The sequence below is a fragment of the Erpetoichthys calabaricus genome, chromosome 3 (assembly GCF_900747795.2).
Source record: "Erpetoichthys calabaricus chromosome 3, fErpCal1.3, whole genome shotgun sequence".
Classification (NCBI taxonomy): Eukaryota; Metazoa; Chordata; class Cladistia; order Polypteriformes; family Polypteridae; genus Erpetoichthys; species Erpetoichthys calabaricus.
In genome coordinates, this window is record NC_041396.2 from 31208386 (window position 1) to 31231189 (window position 22804).

General features: G+C 41.8%; 1 protein-coding gene across 2 annotated transcripts in view; it reads left to right on the forward strand.

Annotated features, from left to right (window-relative positions):
* LOC114647875 (copine-5) overlaps positions 1–22804 on the forward strand; it is a 318809-nt gene that overhangs the window by 173155 nt on the left and 122850 nt on the right. For both annotated transcript variants that reach the window (XM_028796547.2, XM_028796548.2), the window contains one exon: positions 18609–18713. In XM_028796547.2, the coding sequence (XP_028652380.1) occupies positions 18609–18713 (105 nt within the window). The remainder of the gene's footprint in view (positions 1–18608; positions 18714–22804) is intronic.

Here is a 22804-nt window from a genome sequence, read left to right on the forward strand (position 1 = left end):
TAAAATGATGGCTGTCAATTTCAAACTGTGTTTCCTCAATGTGCTCCTTGAGAAAACACATCATCAAGTTTGAGACATGTTAACAGCTAACAACAATCTACATCAGTGTTTCCCAAACTCGGTCCTGGGGACCCCCTGTGGGTGCAGGTTTTTGTTCCAACCAGATTCCTAATCAGTGACAACACCTGATAACACTGAGCTCATTTAATTAGCTTTTATTCGACATTCAGAAAAGCACAGCAGTATGATTTTTACATTTATAAGACATTTATACAGTAAATATTTCTGCTTTTGCTATAGATTTAAATGCTTAACTCTCTTTTGTGGATTTCATTATACTTTGCCCTTTCTCTGTGCAGTTTTTCCCCCTTCGTTGTATCTTAGTAATGACAACCAGCAGAGCAGACACCCAGGCAAACAACACACTGAATAATCAAAGGCTACAACTACTTTAGAGTCAGACCCACTAATTAGTAAATAATGGATTAATTAAACAATTAGAACACCTTGAAAAGTAGAATGAAGATGAAAATACTGTTAAAAAGAAAAAAAATACATTATTCTTATAGAACTGCTTGGTACATTTTACATTTTTTTTTAGCAAACTTAGTTTTCTAATTTCTATATTGGTCCCTAAACACAGAACTTGGGAAATAACACATCACTTAATTAGCCCAGGAGTTCAAAGGTCCCCAGGACCGAGTTTGGGAAGCACTGATCTACATAGTTAGTGACTAAATACGTTTAGCCAAAACGTTGTTTGGAGGCTCACTTGAGCACATAAATGCATAGCTTTGCTAGCTTAGCCTGGCTTAGCTAAAGTAAAGATTATGAAACGGGATTTTCTAACGGCCAAGTATAACCAAAACAATTGTTCAGCCTTACCTATGAAATGTAATCCCCCGGGATCTGGTTTGGAGCGTACAGCGGTTTGTACAATCCCAAGCAGCACATTATTCATTACTTCACTCCACAGCAGTGCCACTCACAATATGGCGGCGACGTTGACGTGCGATTCTGCTAGTCATGAGGCGTCTAGTTATTCTATGTCAATGTTTAAATATGTCACCATGGCAACTTGTTGGCGTACACGCTTTACGTTAAGTTTAGTTTACAGGTTGTGTTGTGTTGTTTGGGCGCCACTTACTGAGTTTGGGAAGCCACTGGGTTTGACTGTTGGGCGCCGTGCGAGTGCGTGTGTGCTTTTGGCACGGGTTGCGTCTCTCATCCATGCATATATACAACCTTCGTAAACATTACTAAACAAAGGTTTTATATGCGGTGGTGTGCGCGTTCGGGCAGCGGTTGTATTGTGACCTGAAGTTTAGTTTACAGGTTGTGTTGTGTTGTTTGGGCGCTACCTACTGAGTCTGGGAAGCCGCTGGGTTTGACTCTGGGGCGTTGAGTCACAGTGCGTGTGTGCTTCGATGAGTCCTGCTTCCGGTGACCGTGCATATAATTATACAACTGTCATTTAGTAATATAGATAATCATAATTATGAAGAAGAGCATAAACTGTTCTATTGACCATTACTGAATTAATTTTCATTAATAAATGGAAAGACACAGAAGATCCTGCTTGCCTGATCAGCTTCTTAATAAAATCAGCATCTCTCTTCTTCAAGCTATACCCTCCCAGCACTTCCCAGCAGAGAAGAGAATACTGGCTACCACCGACTGTTCGAACATCTGCAGGGGTTTCTTACATATGCTAAAGGAGCCCAGCCTCCTCAGAAAATGAAGCCATCTTTGTCCCTTCCTGTACTCAGTCTTTGTGTTCTCTGACCAGTCCAGCCTGTCATCCAACTGCACTCCAAGGTATTAATAGGTCTTGACACATCAGCCCCTTCAATGGGGACAGGTCTCAGTGGTGGTCTAGACCTACAGTAGTCCATGACCATCTCCTTGGTTTTGAAAGTGTTTAGCAGCAGCTGGTTTGACTGACACCATCCCACAAACTCATTCACCAGAACCCTGGGCTGGGGGCTATCAAAAAAGCAGGGTCTGTTAAAGCCCGCTGAGGCATTCCTTGTGTGATTTTGGGCTATACAAGAAGTAAATTGTTGTTGTTATTGAGGGCATCGCTTCTCAACCAGTAACTCCTATGGGAAAATAGCAATCACCTTCACTATACCTTGACTCGGCCAAAGAATATGTACTTGCTATTGCAATAAAACAAAATGAACAAAACACAGTAAAACCAATAATAGCATATGGATCAGATATGCTTTGAGAACATTTATCTGTAAAGTCACTGTTACCACACAAAGCCAGTAAGTTTTATTGTGGATTTGCATAGTATAAGATATGTCTGGAAAAATTACAAAGATAGACGTGTCTTCTATGCTTATGCAGGGTCATCACCTCAAACAACCACAAGCGATTACTTCTCCACCTAACAAGAAAAGAGTCATGGGGGCAACCAGGGTAAGGAATGGCAGCAACTGGAGCAGGCATGAAAGTCTGTGCCTCATCTTGTTTGGAGGTGATCAGCCTGACCATGCTAAGTTTGTGGAAATGGTGAATAACCATTTGGTTTGGGAGGGCATGTTTCAAGACTTGTGTGAGAAATGTTATTCTCTTATGAAGTCTTTTAGAGACTGAAGAAAATGTCGAGACGATATTGAATACCTAGCAATGCTGCAAGTGTGAGTCCTCTGATAAGAACTGTGCATTTGGAACCCTTTAATTCCTAAACTCCTCCAGTTGACTGACAGTGTGAATCGCATTCAAGAGGTTCAGTGTGGGTTTCACAGAATGTGAACAAGCGACTGCCTCTAAAATCCCAGAAAATGACAGGATTTCACAGGAAATTACAGAACTTTACCGGCATGTTGATTTGCACTGGACTTGTTTAATCTGGAGTTATTTTTTACAGGCTTTTTATAGAAGGTGAAAAGCTCCATAATCTTTACTGAGACATGAACAAGCAGTCCGTAAAATATTACTGACATGAGCGATTTGGATATGGCTGAAGGTACAGAGGTCCTCTGGGAAACATTAGTTTACCTAACCTTCAGATGTAAAACAAATCCCGTCCAAGAAGGGATTTATTGAAGGATCAGAGCTAAGAATACAAATGACAGTGACATGTTCCTTAGGTACACAACTGCTTAAGCGTTTTGTTAGTCCACAGTGGTCTTTCATCTTTCCAGTTACGGTGTTAAAGCCCCTGCGTCCTGTTGAAGATCCTCTCTCTTTATGTGCAGCATGCATCCCAAACTTAAAGGTGTCACTCCATGTGGAGATAACAATGATGACATTAATGATCGATAATCTTAAAACCGCTGTCATGTTTCCATGACAGAATTGTGTCCTTTTCCCAGGCTGATGCACAAGCTAATCTTATTTACCCCAGGCTAATAGATAACACACTGATTTTTGTACATTCTAGAAGTAGTAAGTTTGTGCATTTTTGGGGATTCTATAAGAATGATGTCAGTAAAGCGTCAGAGTTTAAATCAATAGCTAGCAGTTTGCACTGCTATCAATTAAAAGATGAAAAGTATCAAAGATTTCAGCAGCTAAAATTGCAGCTTCTTGGAGGACTAATTTAAATTGTCTTTAGCATAGCTTATTTCAATGTTCAAAGTTCAATATGTCTTGTTTAAGAAGCAGCAGTGTAGCTTGTTTTGGAGCAGGTTCACGGTTCATGGTTAACGGTTTGAATAAATGTTTCAGTCTCCATCACCATACAACATTCAAAATTCAACTCACTAAGGGCACATGTGACATTGACTAGCGCTGGCTATGTTATGAGCAATGGGCAATATATTAAAGGTCATTATGGAATATTTTATTGACTGTTACTAAGCATGTTAAGGAGCAAAGAATGCTCACTGGATCAATATTAAATGCGCTCCTATGTTGTGCTGAAAGGTTTATTGTCTGGGGTCAAATGTGTTATACATTTCATAATGACTGAGCTACAATGAAGTGTGGAAAGGTCAAGACTACCACCTGCTATCACTAAATGGATTGGAAATTCATTGTTAGAGTGACAGATATGAACTATCATGTTTCTTTTAGGTGTTAAACGAAGAGTAGTCATAATGGAAGCAAGGGTGTGTTATACCAGCGGTTCTCAAACTGTAGGGGTGCGAATGTTGCCATATGTGGCGTAATTTCTCTATTCGTAGGGAAATTTTAAACTTGTAGCGGTGTATCGGCAGCAAAAAATATAGGAATAAATTTTATTAGGGTTTCAAAAAAACGTTAGGGGGGGCGCGATTAAAACTGTTATGAAAACTCGGGTCGCAAATACTTAAAGGTTGAGAAATGCTGTGCTATACAAGAGAACACTACCAAAAGCTTAATGCTAATCAAAAATTGCATTAACTCTGAATCTGAAACCTGAAAAATACACCTTATGAAAGGGATTTAGGAGTCATAGTGGACTCCTCACTATCAACTTCCAGACAGTGTTCAGAATGTCAGGTTATATAGCGCCCTGATGTGTGGACTACAAGTCCAAGGAGGTTCTGCTCAAGCTTTATAATACACTGGTGAGGCCTCATCTGGAGTACTGGGTGCAGTTTTGGTCTCCAGGCTACAAAAAGGACATAGCAGCACTAGAGAAGGTCCAGACAAGAGCGACCAGGCTGATTCCAGGGCTACAGGGGTTGAATTATGAGGAAAGATTAAAAGAGCTGAGCCTTTACAGTTTAAGCAAAAGGAGGTTACAAGGAGACGTGATTGAAGTGTTTAAAATTATGAAGGGAATTAGTCCAGTGGATGAAAACTTTAACTTTAAAATGAATTCATCAAGAACTCTGGGACACGGTCAGAAACTTGTTAAGGGTAAATTTCAACACAAACATTAGGAAGTTTTTCTTCACACAAAGAACCAGAGACGCTTGTGACCAACAGTGTGATCAGTAGGACTTCAAAACTCGACTGGCAAGCTTTGTTGGGTTTAATGGCCTGTTCTTGTCTAGATTGTTCTAATGTTCTAACAACCCAGCAAGAATTGTAAAAGGAAAAAAATATTATGGCTACTTACACACCATGTGTTTGTACTAATGTCCCAAAAAAATGTATCTTATGTTTTCATGGAACACACATTTAGCAATGTTTTTGATAAAATCGGAGCATATAATGACCAACGTTAAACAGCAGCAACCCATCCATCCATCCATTATCCAACCTGCTATATCCTAACACAGGGTCATGGGAGTCTGCTGGAGCCAATCCCAGCCAACACAGGGTGCAAGACAGGAACAAATCCCGGGCAGGGTGCCAGCCCACCGCAGTAAACAGCAGCAACCAATTTCAAAAACCTCCATGAAAAAAATCTAATGTTACTCATGTTGTACAATCCACAAGTCAAGTCATTAGGTTTTATGCTCACAACATGCATTTTTTACTAAAATAATCTTAAAATAAAAGCAGTCCACAAACATGAAGTCCATTCACACAGGATCAAGCTCAAGCTTTTGAGTTGAAGATGAACTCCTGCCTTTCCACTTCATTCATTGGTCAAGAGTCATGTCTTCAATTCAACAGCACGATTCCATGCAAATGCTGATATTGAGTTGCAGGTTGTTGTCCCTGCACCATAAGACAAAGTCCTCCACATCCTTGCTGTAGTCTTACTCGTCTCCATTATTAATGCAGTCTATGATGGACGAGTCATCTGAAAATGCCTGTAGGTGGCAAGCGCTGGTATTGTGCTGGAAGTCCATGGTGTAGAGCAGGGGTGTCGAACTCCAGGCCTCAAGGGCCACAGTGGCTGCAGGTTTTCATTCTAAACCTTTTCCTAATAAGTGACCAGTTTTCACTGCTAATTAACTTCTTTTCCCTTCATTTTAATAGCCCTGTTTTTAAGGATTCAGTCCAGTGAATTTATTTTGTTCCTCATTAAATAACAGCCAAACAGAAATGAGACATGAAACAAGCCAACAGATGATCAACTAAACTGTTAAACATTTTCACTCCAACCAATCTATTAATGAGAAGCCAATTCTTGCTGTTAATTAAACCCGTTATTTAATTTCATGGCCTGTTGCTGCTCTCATTCTGCCATAGCAGACATTTCCAAAACTGTTGATTTTCTGTTTTTTTTCTAAGAACACAACCTGAGAGATCAGCCTTACTGAGACCTTCACCTTTCTTTATTTTCAGATATTGTATGATGGACACAGGTAAGCTGGTCATGTGGTGGCTTGTTTTGTGTCTCATTATTGTTTGGCTGCTAATTAAGGAAAAAGAGACAACTAAGGGGCCTTAGTCAAGTTAAATAAAATGAAGGCAAAAGAGAGTTAATTAGCTGCAAAAACTGGTCACTAATTAAGAAAAGGGTTAGAATGAAAACCTGCAGCCACTGTGGCCCTCCAGGACTGTAGTTCGACACCCGTGGTGTAGAAGGTAAACAGGAACAGTCACAAGACAGTTTCCTGAGGTGCTCCAGTACTACACACCACCATCTGTGACTCCCTCAGCTTCACAAACTGTTGTCTGTTGGTCAAGTAGTCCATGATTCAGGAGATTGTGGGGGCATCAAGATGCAGAGTCTTGAGCTTTTATCCTCGGTCAATGAGGCAGAATGGTGTTAAAAGCACCGGAAATGTCAAAGAATATTATCCTGGCTGTGGTGCCAACTTTGTTCAAGTGGGAGTAGGCTCTGTGGAGCATGTAGATGAGCGTGTCCTCCACACCTATCTGTGCAGATGTTCCATGCACTGACACTAAATGGGCTGTAAAGAGAGGTACATGCTCTGTACACAAATATGAAATTGTCTGGTGTGGAATGTGTTATGAATTGTTACAAAATATGAATAGCAGATGATAGTCCAATAACACTGGTCTACAAAAAATATTTTTTGTTTCCTACTGGGAACTTCAGAGCATCTCTTTATTAATTTTTTTACACTGATTTCATATATGAAAACGGAATTAAGCTAGCACGTCAGGTTTTTGAAATTCACATCATTGATATTTTGACACTTTTGAATATCAATATAATATATCAACACGATATCTGGAGTTTGGACTATGTCCCACCAAAATTGTTTTGACGTGTTTATTCTGAAAAAAAAAAACAGAAGTCGATACCAGAGACACATTAAAGTATATTTATGTCAATTTACCTCAATATAAAGTGAGGCCAGCGTGGCCAAAAATGTTGGAGGCACTCGCTTTTGCGTTTGTACTGCACATCCGTCTCTCTTTGCAAGAACTAACAGTAGTCACCCATCATGCTCGGAGTGAATTTTCCCTGATATCAGTTTTCCATCACCTTTATATCTTGATGAAATCTTTCCCCATACTCATCTCTGACATCTCTTAGATTTGGTGGAAAAAAGTCGAGATGAGAATGTAAAAAATGCGTCTTCAGTGACATTCTGGCTCCCATAAGCTAAAATCCTTTCAGCATATTCTCCACAAGCTCAGTATAATTCTCTGCTCTCTGACTGATTAGAAAATTCTGGACAACCCGCACGAATGAGGGTGTCTGATTCAGTGGGCTTCAGTTTCCTTTTGAACTCATCATCAAGCATCAGTTCACGGATTTCAGGGCCAACAAAAACACCTTCCTTAATTTTGACTTCACTTTTCTCGAGACCAAACTTATTTCTTAAATGCTGAAACGCATCGCTCTTTACTGTCCGGTCACCCTAGTTGTCCAAGACTTGGAACATCATAACTAAAAAATGGGACATGCTTGATGAAAACGGTTTTCAGATTTGGAGTCAGCAAGTGAAATTTGTTAAAGTACAGATGAAAGAATCCCAGTAGCAAAATGCTTGTTGACCAGTGTAATTGAACACTGTATGGTCTGGTATGGAACATGTGATGAGCCAAAAAAAAAACATTTTTTGGTGTTAGTGTCACAAAGTGTTATGAACAACTACAGAGTGGAATTAATTACCCTAATGCTTGATTCAAAATGGTATATTAGGTAGTAGTTTAGAAATGAGTATATTAGAGAGTCAGCTTAGGTTGAATGTTTTGGAGACAAAGTCAGAGAGGCGAGATTGCGTTGGTTTGGACATGTGCAGAGGAGAGATGCTGGGTATATTGGGATAAGAATGTTAAGGATGGAGCTGCCAGGCAAGAGGAAATGAAGAAGGCCTAAGAGGAGGTTTATGGATGTGGTGAGAGAGGACATGCAGGTGATGGGTGTAACAGAAGAAGATGACGAGGACAGGAAGAGATGGAAAAAAATGATCCGCTGGGGCAACCCCTAACGAGACCAACCAGAAGAAGAAGTGAAGTGTTATGCTATGTAGAAAACGGAATGTGCTATCAGATAATATGCCTCAGAGAAAGGGTGAGGAGCACAGACATTCAGGAGGAGCTCCAAGTAGAAAGGCACCCGTTGTGGTGGTTCTTTCATCTGATTAGAATTCCTCCTGGACCCCACCCTGTGGAGGTCTTTTGAGCTTGTCCAACTGAAAGGAGACCTCAGGGCAGAACCAGGACATGCTGGAGAAATTATTTCTGAGAGATGGCCTGGGAACCCCTTGGTACATTCCTGGAGGAGCTGCAGGAGTTGTTGGAGAAAAGAGACTTTTGGGCATCTTTGCTTAGACTGCTGCCTTTGTGACCCAGACCTGGATACGCAGTAGAAAATTGATGGATGGAATGTGCAATCAGTAAATAATAAATGTAGATACTGACAGAGAGCATTCTCTTGATTATTGATACCGAATATATTAAAGTACATTCTCAAATATGCTGTCCTATTTCTCATACAATATATGGAACAGACTGACTCGGTATGGATTGCAGAAAATTGTGCTTCAGCCTGGCATTTGGAATCCATTCTTCTAAAAGACGGAAACAGGCAGTTAAACTACTTATTGCATTAAAGGAATCTCTAAAGACTCTTAAGCAGCAAGTGCTTTGCATTTTAAAATCATTTCCTTAGAGAGATGCCCTTTATTAGGCTTTGGTGGAAAGTATATGAGAGAGGCTAAGGTCCCCCGGAGCAGCTTTACTCGGCTTATAGTGTTAAAGCCCCCGAATAACAGCTGGTTTAATATCATTAAACACAAGGAGATGTGTTGAGCATCAGGCACAGAAACAGTTTCTAAATGTGCCAGCATTCTGGCTGCGTTCCACAGATAACAACAGCAATTGTATAAAAAATTCATCTACAACTTTTTCAGTCTATTAAAATCCATAAATCAACAACAGCATCATGTTAGCAATCGTGAACAGAAGGTCATATCTCTAAAAGCATAAATATTTCCAAACCTGTGACATCTCCACTGCTCATTTTAATTGCTGTGCTTCTTCATAGTGGTTGCACATCAGTGCTGAGCATTCAGCCAACATAGCTCTGTCTTGAAAATGAAAATGATGATGGTGTGGGAGATGGTGCCTGGATCTCTGGGTTATCTTCGTCAGCCTTTTTATATGCTGCACTCTGACCGAATCAAGCGTCTGATGTGATGAGAATTTAAGGTAAAAGGTTATTTCCGTGCTGAAAAGGAGGTAAAAGACATAAGGTTTTAGCTGTGAAGCTTTCATCAGGCATGAAACCGAAAAGGAAAAAGCAGGTAACCTACAGACGTGGACCAATGTGTTGTTACCCTTACAGCTCATTGAACAAATGCTGTATGCCTCCTGAAAAGTGATGCTATGAAAAGCAATCGTCCCCTGTATCCTTGCATGCCTTTGATATGTCATTGAGTAAAGCAAAGCAAATGTGGAAAGTGATCAAGTATGGCTTATTCTACAAAGAGATTCTAAACTGGTGTGCAAACATTTGTTGGTACCCCAAGAAAAGAAAGATTTTTCAAACTACCTGTTTTCTCTGATCAATGTCACACATGTCTCCAATCATGTAGTCAGTCATTCAGCCTATTTAAATGGAGAAAAGTCATCACTCTTCTGTTTGGTGTCATCGTGTGTCCCATGTGGACCAAAGAAAACAAAGGAGAGAGTTGTGTGAGGAGATCAGAAAGAAAAAGACAGACAAGCATGTTAAAGGTAAAGCCAGTAAGACCATCTCCAAGCAGCTTGACGTTCCTGTGATAACAGGAAGTTTGAGGTTCATGGTACTGTAGCCAACCTCCCAGAGGAAAATCGACCCCATAATGAGCCGAAAGATAGTGAGGATGGTAGACAAAAAGCCAAGGACAACTTCCAAAGAGAAACAAGCTGAACACCAAGATCCATCAGTGTCTGATCACAAAGTCCATCGTTTTTTGTGTGACACAGTGGGCTCAGTGGAGGAAGCCCCAGGAGGACTCCACATAAAAAAGCCAGACTGGAATTTGCTAAAATGCAAATTGAAAAGCCACAATGCTTCTGGGAGAATGTCCTCTGGACAGATGAGACAAAACTAAAGCTTTTTGCAAGTCACATCAGCTCTGTCTCCACAGATGAATAAAATGAAGCTTTCAAAGAAGACAACATCAAACCTAGTGTGAAACATGGAGGAGGCTTGGTCATGTTTTGGGGCTGCTTTGCTGCGTCTGGCACGGATACCTTGATTCTGTACAGGGAACAATGAAATATCAGGACATTCTAGAGCAAAACGTACTGCCCATTGTCAGAAAGCTCTGTCTCAATCACAGGTCATGGATCTTCCAACAGGATAACAACCCAAAACACACAGCAAAAAGAACCCACAAGTGGCTAAGAATCAAACAATGTACTATTCTGAAGTGCTCTTCTATGAGCCCTAGCTTCAATCCCAGTGAACATCTATGGAGAGAACTGAAACGTGCATTCTGGAGAAGACCCCCTTCAAATTAGACACAGCTGGAGCAGTTTGCTCAGGAAGACAAAGCCAGGGCAGATGAAAGGAGAAAAAGTGAGAGTAGGTGAGAAAAAGCTGCCTTTAGAGAAGATGAAGGGGGCGATTAAGAAGTTAGGCTGTCATTGAGACCTGGAGAAATATGTGATGCCAGGCTAAAAATGAGCTTCGCTTTTCCTGATTTTCTTTGTAAAGTGTCTGTCGTCCTCTGAAAGAACACAACAGACAGATAGATCAGTGTAGCTAAGATCAGGAGATATGAAGTGTCCTACAGTAGGATTTGTGAGGTCTTTGATCTTAATGGCTCATACTTGCTCTCTACAAAATGTTTTCTAACTGTCTCCTTGTGTTACCTATGCCGACAGATGGACACTTCATGCAAGAAATGTAGTAAATGAGATGTTTAGACTTGCATGAGACCCATTGTTTCATACTGAATTTACCAGAGGGGACCAGATAAACTACAAGATGTATATGTATTGTTGTATTGTTGGTGACATATTTGCAAGTGACATAGCAACTCCTGTTACCACTCAAAGTGCCTGGTGAGGAGTGTGGCTGTCCTCTTTGAAATGAGAAGTTTGTGTAGATTAGGTGGTCAGCAAGAGGAGATCAAGACAGGGTTAGGAAAAAAGGCTCCTGTGGAAGGAAGAGTCTGCAAAATTGGGAAATTTTGTTTGATGACCTGTGAGCAAGATACGAGTGTTAGGGTGGAATGGGGGGACCAGTCGGATGGAGGGTTTCCTTATTGGAGCTCCTTTTAGAGTGGATGTTATGAGGTCTGCACATGGCTTGACTGAGTGGCCCCTCCACAACACGAGAAGGATATCCTCTATCAATGAAGAATCTCCTCATTCTGAGTGCATCATTACAGAAGTCACCTGCATCACTGCAGAGATGACAGAGTCTAAGGAGCCATGAAAGTGGGGGAGAGTTTTTTAGTGCCATGTCAGGAATGGAAGGAGCTGTAGAGAAGGTAATTGTGTGAGTCAGTTGGCTTGTTGCTGCAATTTCTCCCATTGACTTGTACCACTCCAGTGGTCTTGTGCACATCACCAGTTTGTGTGTGTGTGTCCAATCCATGAGCCAAAGAGAGAACCAAGTTAAAGAATGAATACATAAGTAAATAATTACATAGCTGCCGCCTCGCTTAGCATGCATGTCGTACAGGGCATGGAGAGCCTGATGAGGAAAGCAAACAGAGTACTGTTTTTTTTTTTTTCAAATCAATATGTAATTAGACTATAGTAATTAAATCTTATGCTAGTCCTAGTATTACATTTTCTGATGGGTTTCACTGAGCTTAGTCGGATGGAAATACCCAGCAGAGAAGCTCATCTTCATTTCTAGTGAGTTGTCCTCCACAAAGGCTGCCGAATTGAGATGAAATGTATTAACTAGCCACCATACACGGGTACAAAAGCAAAGCAGGGACAAAATAAACTGTAACAGATATATGAGGGTGCTAGTGTTCAATAGATGATTATTATTATGAAACAGACCAGCAGGTGAACTGTAGATCCTGAAACCCAGGAAAGAGTCGAAAACCGGGATGCCAAAATACAGGGCGAGTCAAAATTATGTTAACATTTGAATGGCGGAAATAATTTATTCACAAAACATACTTCATATGTGCAACAGAATTTACAGGAATGTCTTAACCATCGTGTTCAACACATGTATCATATGTGCCACAAAAATTGTATATAAGTATATACATAGCAGTACCATTAGTGTTAACATAATTTTGACTCACCCTGTATTATCACCAAAGCTGAAACGCTAACTAATCTTGAAGTCTTAAAGGAAATGCTACAGTTTACAGGCCCAAAAATACTATTAACAAACCCACCAATCCATCCGTCCATCCATTTTCCAACCCGCTGAATCCAAACACAGGGTCACAGGGGTCTGCTGGAGCCAATTCCAACCAACACAGGGCGCAAGGCAGGAACCAATCCCAGGCAGGGTGCCAACCGACTGCAGGACACACATACACACACACACACACCAAGCACACACTAGGGCCAATTTAGAATCACCAATCCACCTAACCTGCATGTCTTTGGACTGTGGGAGGAAACCGGAGCGCCCAAAGGAAACCCACGCAGACACGGGGAGAACACGCAGGTAGGATCTCCTTACTGCGAGGCAGCAGCGCTATCACTGTGCCACCGTGCCACCCGTCTCACATTATGCTTATTCTTAAAAGACGACTGTGGTGCAGTCTTCACACACCTTCCAAAGTGAAACACCCAGCAACAGCAGAATGCTGGCACGCAGCAGAAACAAAAATGTTGTGCAGTTAACAAAATGAAACATAAATAAAAATCAACATTGATAAATAGGCCTCGAAGACCACTTATTGTACCTTCACAGACCCCTTCACTTTTCTCCATATTTTGTTAGGTTGCATCCTTGTGCTAAAATCATTTAAATTCATTTTTTCTCTCATTAAACAACGCTTAATATTTCTAAATGATAAGGTGAAAAATAGGATTTTATAAATTTTTGTAAATCTTTTAGAAATAAAAAACTGAATGATCATATTAACACAAGCATTCGTTGAAGCCCCATTGACAGAGATTCAATCCTGAAGTCTTCTTAGGTTTGACACAATAAACTTCGGACACCTGGATTTGTGGCTTTTCTGCCATTCTTCTCTGCAGATTCTCTCAAGCTGTGTCAGGTTAGATGGAGACCATCAGAGGACAGCTATTGTCAGGTATCTCCAGAGTTTGGGTTCATGTCTGGGATCTGGCTGGGCTACTCAAAAACATTCCTAGAGTTGTCCCTAAGCCACTCCTGTGTTGTCTTTGCTTTGTTCTTAGGACCACTGTCTCGTTGAAAGTGAACCCTATGCCAAGTCAGAGATCCACAGAACTCTGGAGCAGGTTTTCATTATGGATATCTCTGTACTTGGCTCTGTTCAGCTTTTCCTTAATCCTGATTAGTTTCTCAGTCCATGCAGCTGAGAGACAAACCCACCACCATGCTTCTCAGTTGAAATGGTATTGCAAAGGTAATGAGTGGTGTCTGGTTTCCCACATATGCCACACTTAGAATTTAGGCCAAACAGTTCATTCAATCTTGGTCTAATCAGACCATAGAATCTTGTTTCTTATAGTCCAAGAGTCCTTTAGGTGCCTGTTGGCAAACTCTATGTGGGCTTTCATGTGTTGCCTGGCCACTCTGCCATAAAGCCCAGCTTAGTGGATGGTTGCAATGATGATTGTCCTTTGGTAAGTTTCTCCCATCCTCAGCCAGAGTGATCATCAGGTTCTTAGTCACCTCACTTACCCAAGTGCTCAGTTTGTTCAGGCTGCCAACTGTAAGAAGAGTCGTGGTTGTTTCAAGCTTATTCCATGTTAACACTTACAGTGCATCCAAAAAGTATTCACAGCGCATCACTTTTTCCACATTTTGTTATTTTACAGCCTTATTCCAAAATGGATTAAATTCATTTTTTTCCTCAGAATTCTACACACAACACCCCATAATGACAACGTGAAAAATGTTTACTTGAGATTTTTGCAAATTTATTAAAAATAAAAAAATTGAGAAAGCACATGTACATAAGTATTCACAGCCTTTGCCATGAAGCTCAAAATTGAGCTCAGGTGCATCCTGTTTCCCCTGATCATCCTTGAGATGTTTCTGCAGCTTAATTGGAGTCCACCTGTGGTAAATTCAGTTGATTGGACATGATTTGGAGAGGCACACACCTGTCTATATAAGGTCCCACAGTTGACAGTTCATGTCAGAGCACAAACCAAGAATGAAGTCAAAGGAATTGTCTGTAGACCTCCGAGACAGGATTGTCTCAAGGCACAAATCTGGGGAAGGTTACAGAAAAATTTCTGCTGCTTTGAAGGTCCTAATGAGCACAGTGGCCTTCATCATCCGTAAGTGGAAGAAGTTCGAACCACCAGGACTCTTCCAAGAGCTGGCCAGCCATCTAAACTGAGCGATCTGGGGAGAAGGGCCTTAGTCAGGGAGGTGACCAAGAACCCGATGGTCACTCTGTCAGAGTTCCAGAGTTCCTCTGTGGAGAGAGGAGAACCTTCCAGAAGGACAACCATCTCTGCAGCAATCCACCAATCAGGCCTATATGGTAGAGTGGCCAGACGGAAGCCACTCCTTAGTAAAAGGCACATGGCAGCCCGCCTGGAGTTTGCCAAAAGGCACCTGAAGGACTCTCAAACCATGAGAAAGAAAATTCTCTGGTCTGATGAGACAAAGATTGAACTCTTTGGTGTGAATGCCAGGCGTCACGTTTGGAGGAAACCAGGCACCGCTCATCACCAGGCCAATACCATCCCTACAGTGAAGCATGGTGGTGGCAGCATCATGCTGTGGGGATGTTTTTCAGCGGCAGGGACTGGGAGACTAGTCAGGATAAAGGGAAAGATGACTGCAGCAATGTACAAAGACATCCTGGATGAAAACCTGCTCCAGAGCGCTCTTGACCTCAGACTGGGGTGACAGTTCATCTTTCAGCATGACAACGACCCTAAGCACACAGCCAAGATATCAAAGGAGTGGCTTCAGGACAACTCTGTGAATGTCCTTGAGTGGCCCAGCCAGAGCCCAGACTTGAATCCGATTGAACATCTCTGGAGAGATCTTAAAATGGCTGTGCACCGACGCTTCCCATCCAACCTGATGGAGCTTGAGAGGTGCTGCAAAGAGAAATGGGCGAAACTGGCCAAGGATAGGTGTGCCAAGCTTGTGGCATCATATTCAAAAAGACTTGAGGCTGTAATTGCTGCCAAAGGTGCATCGACAAAGTATTGAGCAAAGGCTGTGAATACTTATGTACATGGGATTTCTCCGTTTTTTTATTTTTAATAAATTTGCAAAAACCTCAAGTAAACTTTTTTCATGTTGTCATTATGGGGTGTTGTGTGTAGAATTCTGAGGAAAAAAATGAATTTAATCCATTTTGGAATAAGGCTGTAACATAACAAAATATGGAAAAAGTGATGCGCTGTGAATACTTTCCGGATGCACTGTATGGAGGGCAATATGCCCTTGTTAACATATAATACTGCAGGAATATTTTATGGCCTTTCCTAGATCTGTGCCTTGGCACAATCCTGACTCTAAGCTCTGCAGCCAATTCCTTCAACCTCATGGCTTGTTTTTTTACGCTATGCAGTGGTTGGAGCTTCTCTAAAAAAGTGTGTGCCTTTAATACTCGTGCAATCAATTGAATTGACCACAGCTGGACTCCAAACAAGTTGTGGAGACAGCTCAACAGGGATCAATCGAAAGAGATTCACCTGAAGCAAATTTGAAGTGTCATAGAAAAATGGTCTAAATACTTGTGTCAATTGACATTTTGGTATTTTAAGACATTTGCAAAAAGTTTTAAAATCCTCTTTTGGCTTTGTCATTGTGAGATATTAAATGTTGGTTGAGGAGGGAAAAAAATGAATTTAGAATGATTTTAGCACAAGGCTGCAACATAACAAAAAAGTGGAGGGGGATTGTCCAGGTTATGTATGAGGGAGGGAGTGAGGACTTGTGTTAAAAGCAGTGTTGGGGTAACAGACAAGTTCTCAGTTAGAGGAAGTCTGCACCAGGGGTGTTCTTGAAGTCCTTACCGCTTTGATCTGGTGGTGGATATGTTGAGTTATGGGATAAAAGACCAGTCCCCCTGGTTCAGGCTTTTTGCTGATGACATTGTGATGTGTATCACCAGAAAAGGGAAAGTGGAGAGGAAGTTGCAAGAATGAAGAAGGGCTTTGGAAGATAGAGGGTTGAAGATAAATAGGAAGAAGAATGCAGAATATATGAGGTTTAATGATGATCAGGATTCAGAGGTTAGCCATGCAGAGAGAGCTATTGAAAAGAGTGAATATATTTAAACATCTAGGATCAGTGGTAGCCCGAGATGGAAAACTAGATGCAGAGATAACTCGCAGAGTGCAGTGTGGATGGAACAATTGGAAGAAGGCATCGGGAGTATTGTGGGATTGAAGAATTAAGGCAAAGGTTAAAGATGAGGTTTTTAAGACAGTGGTTAAGAACCAGCAATGATGTATGGAGCTGAGACATGGGGCAGTAAAGGGAGAGTTCGCGAAGATGTTAGATGTGTCAGAAATGAAAATGTTGAGGTGGATGTGTGGTGGCACACCAAAAGGACAGAATAAGCAATGGGACAATCAGAGGTACAACAAAAGTAAGAGAGATGAGGAGAGACAATGAATATGTGGGTAAAAGAGGGATGGGAATGGAAATACAGGGCAAGAGAAAGCAAGGGAGGCCAAAGAGAAGGTGGATGAATAAAATAAAAAGATTTGAAGGAAAAGGGCCTGACTGGGGAGGAGGTGCAGGACCGAGCTGTTTGGATAAGAACAAAGGACCCCAAATAGAAGTGTGAACAGATGAAATAGAAGAAGAAGAAGAAGAATACTCTCTGAAGGCATTCTAATCAAAATCCTGCAAAATCATCTTCCACAAAGAAATACACTTTTAAAAGCCATAAATCATAACAGTAAGAGCAGGGGCAATCATGACCATAAATCATTTCCTTGAATGATGATCTTTAGAAGAGATGCGGTTAAACATATTCACAATGAAAACAGAGGGAGCTTCAATACAATACAATACAATACAATACAATTTATTTTTGTGTAGCCCGAAATCACACAAGAAGTGCCGCAATGGGCTTTAACAGGCCCTGCCTCTTGACAGCCCCCCAACCCCCCAGCCTTGACTCTCTAAGAAGACAAGGCAAAGCTCCAAAAATAAAAATAAAACCCTTGTAGGGAAATAAAATGGAAGAAACCTTGGGAAAGGCAGTTCAAAAAGAGACCCTTTTCCAGGTAGGTTGGGTGTACAGTGGGTGTCAAAAAAAAAGGGATAAATACAACATAATACACAGAACAGAACGCAAGTAATTCTCAATACAATATACTAGTGCAACAGAAATATTACAAGTACAGAGCAGAATGCAACAGTAGATGATATCACAGAATACGATTTGGATTTCAGTCCATTTGGATCATAAGAAATAAATGAGAGCCTTATGAGGGCTGTTCAAGCCACTTGAGAAAGAAAAGTACCTGTTGGTGCTTGGAGAGGCTGAAAGCAGGTAAGGACTGAAAAATGCAGAAAGGAGTGTAAAGGGGCTGTACGCAAGTGAGAAACAGATGGGCGTATTTTGAGGGTCTGTGATCATATCAGAAGCACATGGGGTGTTATAAATTGTAGAAGCCATGAAAGGAGTGAGGGTGTTAGGAGGGGGTCATGCTGAAAAGACAAGTAAATTATGGATGTTAAAAGGGGCTTTGGGAAGAGAACAATGAATTCAGTTCTTGCAGTCATATAGGGTTTGAGAAGTCACAGGGTTCTGTCTTAAAACAATATGAGAAATGAGGAAAGCAGGTTGGGCATGAGAAGCGCTAGCATCTGTGAAGGATCAGGAGCCATTTGCCGACTAAGTTGTGCATGAGACACTAAGGAAGAGCTGTGATTAGGTGTAAAGTAACATTTTAGTCCATTAAGAGAAATGTCTAAGTACACTGTGCATGTGTCATGCGCTAAGAATTACTTGATGATGGACTCAGATGAGGCATGAATGATCAACACCTTCAGGAGAATCAAATCTTGTGGAATATGCAAAAGTGTAGTAGGGTTAAAGAGGTGTATAAGGCTTTAAAATGAGAGTCTATGAAGCACCTAAGAAGTAAGGGAGGTGCTCCGACCAACAGCAGCAAAAGAAACTCATGGAGATTTTGGGGTCTGAGTGATTTTTTTTTTTCACACACAAACTTGAAACTAGTAGCTAGGGAGAAGTAAATGGTTTTTCATTTGGGTTTCTCTCCAAGAAACAGACTGCTTTAGGGAATGTTTGATCAAAATGATTCCTTTCTCTGTCATCTTTCAGGTTTACAATTTGCCATAAAACAGAAGTTGTGAAGAACACACTGAATCCTGTGTGGCAGTCCTTCTCCATCCCAGTGAGAGCCCTGTGTAATGGAGACTATGACAGGTAAGCGAGAGACTTCAGAATGGCCACAGCAGTGCCCAATATGCTCAAACACCAGGACACAAATGCCTTGATATTACTGTAGACAGAATGGGCCACAATGATCTCCCCCCCGATCTGTCTGTTAGAGACCCAGCAGGGCAATGCTCCAACAAACAGAACTGGCATTGGACCAGGAACTCCATTTTTGTAAATACCACAAAGACGCAGGAAGGATAATATCTGGAAAGAGGCAGGGTCAGACCTGGAACCAAATGTACGTACATGAAGCTGGTGGTGGGGGTGTGTGTTAGAGAGCCAGCACTGAGGACCAGCTTCATAAAAAAGACAAGTCCCAATTACCTCCAGCTGCAGGGAAGCTTTGTGCATTCACTAATAATTTGTTAAACACACATTACTAAATAAAGCGCTTCCAGAAAGGCCAGCGGGGGGAAAATGACAGCACTTTCCAGCCCATCTGCTTACAGATTGAAAAATGCAGGTTACTACAAAGAGCAGCACCATTATGTCCCTGTTAAGGGGTGGGAGGTAGAGAGTGCGATTTATGGGTGGCCCTTCACCCAGACCTTGCTCTGCTGGTCTTAGACTCATCACAGGTATTAGAGTTTATTTAAGCAACGTACGAAAATCCACATTCTTATATTAAATTTGCATGCTCAATAAAACAGTGCAAAGGTTGTAGGCTACTAAAAATAGCAATCTTAGACGGAGTATTGTGGTTATTGCTAGATGACAAACATCTTGTGACAGTAAATCGATGGGTGGTAGGGCTGGTAGATATCCCAGGTAGAGCTTGGGCAATTTTGACGTATTAGGATTTCATCCATCCATCCATCCATCCATTTTCCAACCCGCTGAATCCGAACACAGGGTCACGGGGGTCTGCCGGAGCCAATCCCAGCCAACACAGGGCACAAGGCAGGGAACCAATCCTGGGCAGGGTGCCAACCCACTGCAGGACACACACAAACACACCCACACACCAAGCACACACTAGGGCCAATTTAGAATCGCCAATCCACCTGACCTGCATGTCTTTGGACTGTGGGAGGAAACCAGAGCGACCAGAGGAAACCCACGCAGACACGGGGAGAACATGCAAACTCCACGCAGGGAGGACCCGGGAAGCGAACCCAGGTCCTCAGGTCTCCCAACTGCGAGGCAGCAGTGCTACCCACTGCGCCACCGTGCCGCCCTTAGGATTTCATTTTTGCTTTAAATTTTTCTTAGCCTTCTTTTGTGTTTTTTCTGAAAGTTATCTTTCCTATTTTGGATTTTGATGTATGAAGATTTCAAATATCCTTAATAATTTCTGTGTGAACATTTATTTGACAAAGTTAGAATACTTTTGCATTGTTCTGCAATGCTATATTGTTTATTCGCTGGCAATGCCACAGAGTGGCTTAGCACAGTCATTAGCTTCACGTTACGTGTGACATCATTTCTGCAAATCATATAAAGTGTACAAAAAAGAACACAGAAATAAGAAGAAGGTTTGGGGAAAAAGTGGAAGGGGATTGTCCAGGTTATGTATGAGGGAGTGAGGACTTGGGTTAAAAGCATTGTTGGGGTAACAGACAAGTTCTCAATTAGAGGAGGTCTGCACCAGGGGTCTTCTTGAAGTCCTTACCACTTTGATCAGGTTGTGGATATGTTGAGTCATGGGATTAAAGACCAGTCCCCCTGGTGCAGGCTTTTTGCTGATGACATTGTGTATCGCCAGAAAAGAGAAAGTGGAGAGGAAGTTGAAGAAGAGCTTTGGAAGACAGAGGGTTCAAGATAAATAGGAAGAAGAAGACAGAATATATGAGGTTTAATGATGATCAGGATTCAGAGGTTACCCTGCAGGGAGAGTTATTGAAAAGAGTGAATCCATTTAGATATCTAGGATCAGTGGTAGACCGAGGTGGAAAACTAGATGCAGAGATCACTCACAGAGTGCAATTTGGATTGAACAATTGGAAGAAGGCATCAGGAGTATCGAAGAATTAAGGCACAGGTTAAAGCTGAGGTTTTTAAGACAGTGGTAAAAACCAGCAGTGCTGTATGAAGCCGAGACATAGGGCAGTAAACGGAGAACTGGCAAGGAAGTTAGATTTGTCAAAAATGAGAATGTTGAGGTGGATGTATGGTGTCACACCAAAAGGACAGAATAAGAAATGAGACAATCAAAAGTGAGAGAGATATCTAAGAAAGCACAGGAAAGTAGGCTGAAGTGCTATGGACATGTGATGAGGAGAGACAATGAATATGTGGGCGATGGGAATGGAAGTACAAGGGAAGAGAAAGCAAGGGAGGCCAAAGAGGAGATAGATGGATAAAATAAAAGAAGATTTGAAGGTAAAGGGCTTGACTGGACAGGAGGTGTGGGACCAAGCTGTATGGAGAAGGTTGATCAAGCACATCAACCCCACTCAGTTAGCCTCTTGACTGAGGAGGAGGTGCAGAACCGAGCTGTTTGGAGAAGAACAAAGGACCCCACATAAAAGTGGGAAAAGATGAAGATGAAGAAGGAAAAGGCCACCCTGTATATTGTCGTAAATTATGAGCTATGTAAAGTAGCCTCAAAAGACCGAGTCCTGAGTGGTACTGACTAGGGAAGGCAAGTGACTGGTTTTATAGGCGGTGGAAAGGAAGAGGAGTGCTCCAACAGGAGGTCAGCAGGATGGTGTGGTCTGGAGAGGGAAGTGGAAATTGGTTAGGCTGTAGTCAGTCTTCTTTTCTGTGGTTCTGCAGAGGAGGGAGAGAAGACGTTAGTGTACTTCGTCAACCCCAGACCCGGCGTTTTACCCTTAGTTAAGCCCATAGACTGCCTCCCATGCGCACTTGTGTGACAAGAGGTCATCTCATTTACTTTAGTGACCATCTGATTTTGTGGGTGACACTCCAAAAGACCTTGTGTGTGATTTAGATTTTCACTTCCCTCAGGCATTATGAATGTTGGTAACGTTTTTCAACCATAATTTCTGAGTTTTGTTTTGCCGGTCTGATTTTTGACTTACAAACTGTGTGTTTTGACTCTGTCTATTGGTCTGTCACTACAGTTTTTTGAGTCAGTTGTAAGAAGTGACCGGCCAGGCAGGTAGTTGACTCTGAGAAGCCAAGGAAGGTTGAGGTACCATTCTGGTAGCACTGTGTAATAATTAAAAAGACAGCCGCAAATAGCTCAAACGAAAAAGCTTTAAGTTATCAATTTCTTTGGCAGCTGTTTACAGTCGGATCTCTGCCCTCCTGGTCAGTTTTACATCTGAAGCCACTTAACGGGAGCGTGCCAGCTTTATATTCTTGTGACCAGAAGGGGCAGGGTTTCTGGGGTTAGGGGCAGGGTTAGTCGTCCCTCTTGGGTGCTTTTTCTTGGCTGTGGAGAAGGAAGTAGAAGATAAGGTTAGCGTCAGCATCCCCTTTTGTTCTGGGATAGTATTGCGTATCTTGTCAGAAGCAGGAAGATGGTTCCCAGATGTGCATGCGTAACACAGTATACAATGACATCATGAGAAGAGGATGGTTTTCATAGGCAGCTGAACACCAGTCAACTGGGTACTAGTTGGGTGGTCATGGGACTTTCATTCCACATTTTGGGAGCAAAAAACTAAAAGAGAAAAGACAGACAAGACATAGTAGGCAGGTAGAAGTAGAAAGGAGACTTTCTGAAGTACCATATGGATAGAACAGAACAGACCTATAAGTCAGGAAGATAATCTGGAAGTGGATTCTAGGGGAAACACAAAGCCAGGATAGGCACTGAAGCAGAGGAACAGTGTGAGTGTCACTAGGGACAGAGTACACATACGGGTAACACCATTCTAGTTGGAAGAGCTTCACAAAGCCTTCTTGGTGGGGTATTTTATAGTTCAGAGGTAAGATAAGCCTGTTCAAGAGAGTATCATGGTTAGCAAGGAAGGACTGAATCTTGTGGATATTGTGAAGAACAAAGTAACAGTACTGTGTCATGGAAGAAATGTGTTGCAGAGAGAGTTTTGAGAGCAGGTGAGCGTAGGAAGGTAAGACTGTCTGGAGCATCATTGATGAGAAGATCTGTGTAATGATATTGTACTCTGTAAGGTTTTGTTTATGATGATGATCATGAGATCCAT